The sequence below is a fragment of the Babylonia areolata genome, chromosome 24, assembly GCF_041734735.1.
Source record: "Babylonia areolata isolate BAREFJ2019XMU chromosome 24, ASM4173473v1, whole genome shotgun sequence".
Taxonomy (NCBI): Eukaryota; Metazoa; Mollusca; class Gastropoda; order Neogastropoda; family Buccinidae; genus Babylonia; species Babylonia areolata.
Window position 1 is genome coordinate 5,884,462 of NC_134899.1, and position 7,308 is coordinate 5,891,769.

General features: G+C 42.5%; 1 protein-coding gene across 1 annotated transcript in view; it reads right to left on the reverse strand.

Annotated features, from left to right (window-relative positions):
• The window catches only part of LOC143298700 (ATP-dependent DNA helicase Q5-like), a 29,775-nt gene extending 22,734 nt beyond the window's left edge, over positions 1–7,041 (reverse strand). Inside the window, exons 1-5 of the mRNA XM_076611596.1 lie at positions 6,890–7,041; positions 5,036–5,499; positions 3,258–3,446; positions 1,854–2,071; positions 268–430 (exon numbers count right to left, since the gene is read on the reverse strand). Of these exons, the coding sequence (XP_076467711.1) occupies positions 268–430; positions 1,854–2,071; positions 3,258–3,446; positions 5,036–5,499; positions 6,890–7,007 (1,152 nt within the window). The 5' untranslated portion in view covers positions 7,008–7,041. The remainder of the gene's footprint in view (positions 1–267; positions 431–1,853; positions 2,072–3,257; positions 3,447–5,035; positions 5,500–6,889) is intronic.
• Positions 7,042–7,308: the final 267 nt, after the last annotated feature.

Genomic DNA, 7,308 nt, shown 5'->3' on the forward strand with positions numbered 1-7,308 from the left:
CATCAAACTAAAACCAAACAACCCTAATTCATAACACACTCTTCACACATCAAACTGAAACCAAACAACCTTAATTCACAACACACTCTTCACACATCAAACTGAAACCAAACAACCCTAATTCACAACACACTCTTCACACATCAAACTAAAACCAATCAACCCTAATTCACAACACACTCTTCACACATCTGACCAAACAAACTAAAACCAAACAATCTACAACACACTGATCACCAACAGCAGACACTTCTTTCCTTTACACACCTTTGATCTCTTGGCTTCTGTTGCCAGCAGAAAAGACACAGTGCTCTTCTCCTGTCTCGAATAGTACAGCCTGCAGTGGGAGGGCAGACCGTCCCGGCCAGCACGCCCTGACTCCTGGTAGTAGGCAGCCATGGATTTGGGCAATGTCCAGTGGGCCACAAACCTGTCCACAACACACCAACAGCTGTACTGTATTCTATTGTGCTGTGCTGTGCTGTGGTACGGTATTGTCTGGTCTTGTCTTGTATTGTATTGTCTTGTGTTGTATTGTGTTGTATTGCTTTTTGTCACAACAAAATTTTATTATTTAATGTCTGTGTCAAATTCAGCTTTTCTCAGGTAAAGCATATCACCATAGTGCAGTGCCACCCTTTTTTCCTCTTTCTGTAAGTGTATCTGTTTCCCTGTCAAAGTTGATTTTTTCAACAGAATTTGCCAGGGACAATCTTTTGTTGCAGTGGTTTCTTTTACATGTGCTAAATACATGCTGCACAAGGGACCTCGGTTTATCGACTCATCTGAATGACTAGCGTCCAGACCACCATTCAAGGTCTAGCAGAGGGGAAGAAATTCTAGCAAGTGTGGGATTCGATCCCGTGCCCTCAGATTCGCTTGCTCCCTTGGTGGACGTGTTGCCACTGGGCCCCCACTCCACTGCGGAACAACTGTCCCCAAATGATTTACTTCAGCATGACCTCCTCTCAGCATGGTGAAGAGGGCTACAACAGGAGAAGTAAAGCACTGGCATGCAGTCCAAAACAAAATGCATTTCCACAGCATCATAATCATCCATGATTTTCGTTTTTATAAAAGCAGTCATGTACTTATATCACAGATTGAAATAAGCTTTCAGTTGGGCCAACAGCAAAGTGAGAGCTGTATGGCCAATGGTTTATCCACTGCAATGGTAAGCCATTTACAGCTTAGTCTTTTGTTAAGAACTATGACTCTGAAATTAGGAGGCCAGATTGCTCTGGCTCTTAGTGATGCAGCCTTGGGGGCCAGTCGGTCTTGGGGGCCAGTCAGCCTTTGGGAACCATCCCAACACCGACTATCCAAAACCCCCTTGGCCGAGAGAGTGAGAATGTAACTAGGGAAAGACACTCCCCACAATAATCAAATTCTAGCCGAGATAGTCAGAACAGCTGATGCCTCCTCTGCTGTCCTGGTGGTCATTGTCAGACACAACTGACTATCATACATGTTTCCTTTAATCCATGTAGACATCTGAACACATTCACATATATACAAAACCACCAACCACTATATAAAATCACAAAGTAAAGAAAGTGAGAAACTGTCAGTGCAGCCTTGGAACCCACAGATACCACAGACAATATCATACCCAGTAAGTACTGTAACAATATACACAAACACACAACAGGGCCTGGAGTCAGCCTTGGTTGGTTCTACTGGCTGTAGGTGTATGACAAAGCATCAATTCTACACACTGGTGATCAGGAAAATAATCTGAGAAAGAGAAAATAAACAAGTCTACATATAAAATTTCAGTATTTGCTCAACAACTGTTAATACTGTTAACTTCCAATAACAAAACAGGAAAAAGAAGAAAAGGTGAAACTGACCTGACGTCGGGTTTGTCCACTCCCATGCCAAAGCTGACAGTGGCGGCGATGACCGGAGTCCTCCCTGTCGTCCAGTCCTCCTGCACCTCTGTGCGCTCCGCCGGCTTGAGGCCCGCGTGGTACGCCTTGCACGGCACGCCTTTCCTGCTCAGCTGGCTGGCAATCTCGTGACAGCCATCACGTGTACGACAGTACACAATACCGGAGCCGTGGTTAGCCTGTGACACAACATCCCCTGTGTCATCTCATGTCACACTGTTACTTGACAGCAGCAAGCATTAGTTGTAGTTTACCACTGACATACACACACACGCACACACAAACATACACACACACACATACACACACAAACATACGCACACACAACTGAAACACTCACTCACTTGTTGATTAGATTCACTTGTTTGCACACGTTAAACCAAAATCAAATCACCTGTAGAAAAATACATTAGCTGCAAAGCAAGTCCAACTATTCAGGGAAACTTTATTTATAAATCAAGTTTTAAAACAATACACCTGCATTTACATGTCCCTTTCATGCATTATATGAGATGACATTTCAAAATCTTAAAATCAAAACTCCACCAAGTCAAATCTAAAACTCAAGACATTACCAACCAAACAAAACCATCTTTTTTTTTTCATTATTCCTGAATGAATCTTTCTACTGTGTGACGATATGACATTTCAGTGTGCCTTTCCATACCACCGTGTGACGATATGACATTTCAGTGTGCCTTTCCATACCACTGTGTGACGATATGACATTTCAGTGTGCCTTTCCATACCACTGTGTGACGATATGACATTTCAGTGTGCCTTTCCATACCACTGTGTGACGATATGACATTTCAATGTGCCTTTCCATAGCACTGTGTGACGATATGACATTTCAGTGTGCCTTTCCATATCACTGTGTGACGATATGACATTTCAGTGTGCCTTTCCATACCACCGTGTGACAATATGACATTTCAGTGTGCCTTTCCATACCACCGTGTGACAATATGACATTTCAGTGTGCCTTTCCATATCACTGTGTGAAGAAGGCACACCCAGTTTCAGTTTTTCAAGGAGGCGTCGTCAAGAGCAGCATAACCACAAGTGGATTTCTCCTACAGAACTTCACCAGATAACACTTTTGTTGCCATGGGTTCTTTTTCACTTCGCCAAGTGCATGCTGCACGCAGGACCTGTTTAAATGACTAGATACTCAGTTTGATTTTCCAGTCAAACTTGGGAGACAGGGAGAGAGCAGGAATTGAACCGAGACCCTCACGGACACAGCACTAGCAGGTAAGCGTTTTAACCATTCTGTCACTTTCCTCTCGACAAACACGACACACACCAACCGGGATCTGGACAGCAAAGCTGGAAAAATCCCCGTAGGGGTCATGACCTTACCCAACAATCATCAGGTGAATCAGGCACACCGGACAGAGCCTTGATAGCAAAGCTGGCTAGATCCCCATAGGGGTCACCACATGTCTCCTTCAGGCACACTTCGTAGTACAGGTTACTGCGGAAACTGGACGAGCTGAACTTCAACACTGGCTCTTTCATGCGTAGTTGTTTGTAGATGTCTTTCACCACCTGTATGCACAGAGACAAATGTTACCTTAAGGAATGAAATAGCAATTTAATGTTTAATCAATAAGATATATAAACAGTGCATGAATTATCATTATTTACAAAAAAAAAAAGTCCTCTAGAGTCCATATACTTCATGTCAGTGAAAAGGAAAACAAAAAACAAACAAACAAACAAAACAAAACAAACAAAAACAAAAAACGACAGAGAGAAATGGAGGAAAGGAGTTTCAGTTTTCAGTTTCAAGGTATCAAAGCGTGTGGAGTGATCCATACATGCTACACCACATCTGCTGTTATTATCTTTTATGAAATTTTTTTAAAAGGAACAAATACACACACATAAATATGATGCACTGATCAGGTGTTCTTAAGAGATTACCCTAATTGTGTGCAAAAACATTCTCTATACACTATAACATGGAGGGAAGGAGAGAGAAAAAAAGGAGCAATGGAAAGAGTGTGAATAAGAGTCTGTAAGGGAATTCACTGCTCAGCAAGTTATAACACATCGTGCATAAAGTACGTAACTAAGTGAATATAACGTCTAAGCATTTTATAATTTCAGAACTACAGAACTTTTAAGTTGAAATCCAGAGCCCTGAAGACTTTTATTCCACGTTCAATCCACCTTTCAAATTCTTGAGAACTGTGTGTGTGTGTGTCTCATGTGAGACGTGTGAAAGTCCGTGCATGATAGGTTGTATCTTGTTCTAGTTGTGGTGTGTGTGTGTGTGTGTGTGTGTGTGTGTGTGTGTGTGTGTGTGTGTGTGTTTACTGAGCTTAAAAACGTGACAATTGGTTATAATGAATGTGCAATATGTAGGATGAATAATGTGCAATATGCAGGATGAATGTACAATGGAATATGTCTAATGCTAACGTCCATATTCTAAATATATTTCTGTTGATAATTACGATGTAATAATTAACTGCAATGTTTTTAAAAGCGAATATGTGAAATGCTTTTATTTGAGAACATATGTTTATTACTCTTTAATCAAGTAATCTGCATATGTGGGGTGGGTGGGGGGTGGGTGGGTGCGGGTGTGTGCTGATTATCTGGTTGCGGTTTTCCGCAATTTATCTTTATTTTTATCTTATCTGTCTATTATAATCAATGTGCAGTATAGTGGGCTATGTTTATAATTATATTCAAATAATGTTTCTTAATTCTTTCTGTTTTTACATTAAGAATACTAGTTATTACCTGCAGTGTGTAGATGTATGTATGAAACGGTGTATGTGATATTTTTTTTTACATTTGTATCTTCGTAATATTCGTAAAAGCTGTTGTTGACTTTTACAGTTATGGTCCCCATGTTGTTTACTTGTCTATGTTGTGATAATGCACCTGACCAAATTTCTCCAGTTGGAGATAATAAAGTTATTCTATTTTACCTTAAATTATCTTATCTTATACAGACAGACAGACACACATACACATATCATTGGTCATATGTACACACACACACAAACAGAAAAGCTGACTGACAGATAACCACAAACGTTTACAGAGATTTAGATTACATAATATACCATACAAATTTACTCAACTTCAGACATTAGAAGGTTTTTTGTTCTTATCTTTACCTGTGCTGTGGCAGTGGCAGTCAAGGCAATGCAGGGAATGTTTGGCATCTTCAGCCGCAGCCAGCCCAACTTGAGGTAGTCAGGACGGAAATCATGCCCCCACTGGGACACGCAGTGTGCCTCATCCACCACAAAGTACCCCAGCAGCCTCCTCTCCACCAGGGACTCCGTCAGACCCTTGAAGAAGTCTGTGGCTGCCTGTTCCGGAGTGATGTACAGCAGTTTGGTCTGGGGAGAGGCGGAGTGCAGGTCCCCCACCACTCTCCTCCGCTCCTCCGCAGACATCTTGGAGTTGATGGTGTCTGCCTTGATGCCAATCTCCGACAGGTGCTCCAGCTGATCGTGCATGAGAGCGATGAGAGGGGACACAACCACTGTGATTCCCCGGTGCATGACTGCTGGCAGCTGGTAGCACAGGGACTTCCCGGCACCCGTTGGCATGGAAACATACACATCCTGCCTCCCTGAAAATGTAATGTGAATTCATACAACTGCATGTTCAAACTGATATTTCAGTGACAATGAAAGTAATGGAGAAGAAAAACTAGTATACACTACAACTTGGCAGAAGTATGTGCACATTAATTGAATGACTAAAAAAACAAAACAAAAGAGATCAACTGGAGTGAATGAAAATCCTCTTTTTAAAGCGAGATAAAACAGCAAGAAAGTTTTCAGTGTACTTAACCACCAATAACATTTACTGGACAACCCATTTTACAGCATGTCTCTGGACCTTTTTAAAAGTCAATGCTGAGGTGTGTCTTTAGTTACATGCTTTTTATGTGAGGTTCTCATGATACAAGCATGGAAGGTGTGTTTCTTTTTTCCACCTTGCGGCAAGAGTGGCAAGTCAAGGCTAGGTAGCCTTCAGATCAACTTTGCATGAGGTAAAGATAAAATCTACTTTCTGTTTCACATCCATTTCTTTGCACATGAATTTCGCCCTTGTCACTCGCTCTCTCGCCACTACCATGCGAGCATGTTTACAAATAGGAAATGTATCTCAGGTGTTGGCATGGGAATCCTAGAATGGACTCACATAGCCTAACGCTCTGTCAGGCCTACATATCACAATTCCAACAGCAAAAAAAAAAAGGGCTTTTGCCTGGGTAGGCATGGGTGGGGAAGTGGGGATGGATAGGAATGGATGGACTGAGGGACTGGAAGGGGTGGGAGGGGGGAAGAGGGGAATCTGGCAGTTAATCTCTACTTTTCATGCCTGACAACAGGATGCTGGCAAGAGTGGTGCTGATGGAAGCTGTTTCATCCATGTTGAGGGTGTTCCAGTCACTGATGGTGATTAGGAAGATGGAGAAGCACCAGTAGTCTATCCTGCTCTGGATTAGCCCAAGCTGCTCGACATGTCGGCACCACGTAGCTGGCTGCAGTTTGTTGTGTTTCACCTGGACTTGGCCATGGTGCATATTCTGGAGCACTGTGAATCTTGCTAACTTTCATAAGTCTGGACTGCATTCTGCCGGTGTGTGTGTGTGTGTGTGTGTGTGTGTGTGTGTGGTGTGTGTGTGTGTGTGTGTGTGTGTGAGCAAGATCGAGACAGAGATAGGCCTAGGCTGAGAGTGACAAGAGTGAGACAAAAACTTGAAAAAGTCAGATCGCGGAGACAGAGAACGTGAATGTGGACCTATTAAAAAATAAAATTCAAATGGAAACGGGTGATTCTTACCACAGACAGGCTGGGTGAGATTCAGCTAGAAACATAAACTTGTGGCCTATCAAGTCTTCATGTCAAATCTAACTTAAACCCGTGCAGCATGCTACATGTGATGTAACAAGAGAGAGAAAGCGTCAGAAGGCAGTGATAATGACTGAATGACTGGCCACGTAACAAACCTGATACAATCGCTTCCACAGCCTGTCTCTGCAAGTCCGACTTGAAGGCACTGTGTCCGAACACATTATGGAGTGTAAGAAGAGCCTGTGCTATCGGCTCATTGTTTTCTTCGTCCATTTTCAGAAACTGCTGAACCAGTTTGTTTTTCTTCTGTTTGGTGTGTTCACACGTGTGGCACACTGATTTTTCTACTTGAAGAGTTCGTTTTTAGTGATCTCCCTTTGAAAGCAGACGACAGCCAAAGTCCAAAGGGAAACCGCATGCAGAGAAACATGCCTCGGGTCAAACACGGCACCAGTTGTGTACCATTTACGTGCTCACGTCATCTGAGCAATAAAACCATACACGTGTACATCAATAACATGTGGTTTTTCATATCCGTAATACGACTCTGGAACAATAATCCCCACAAAGCCAA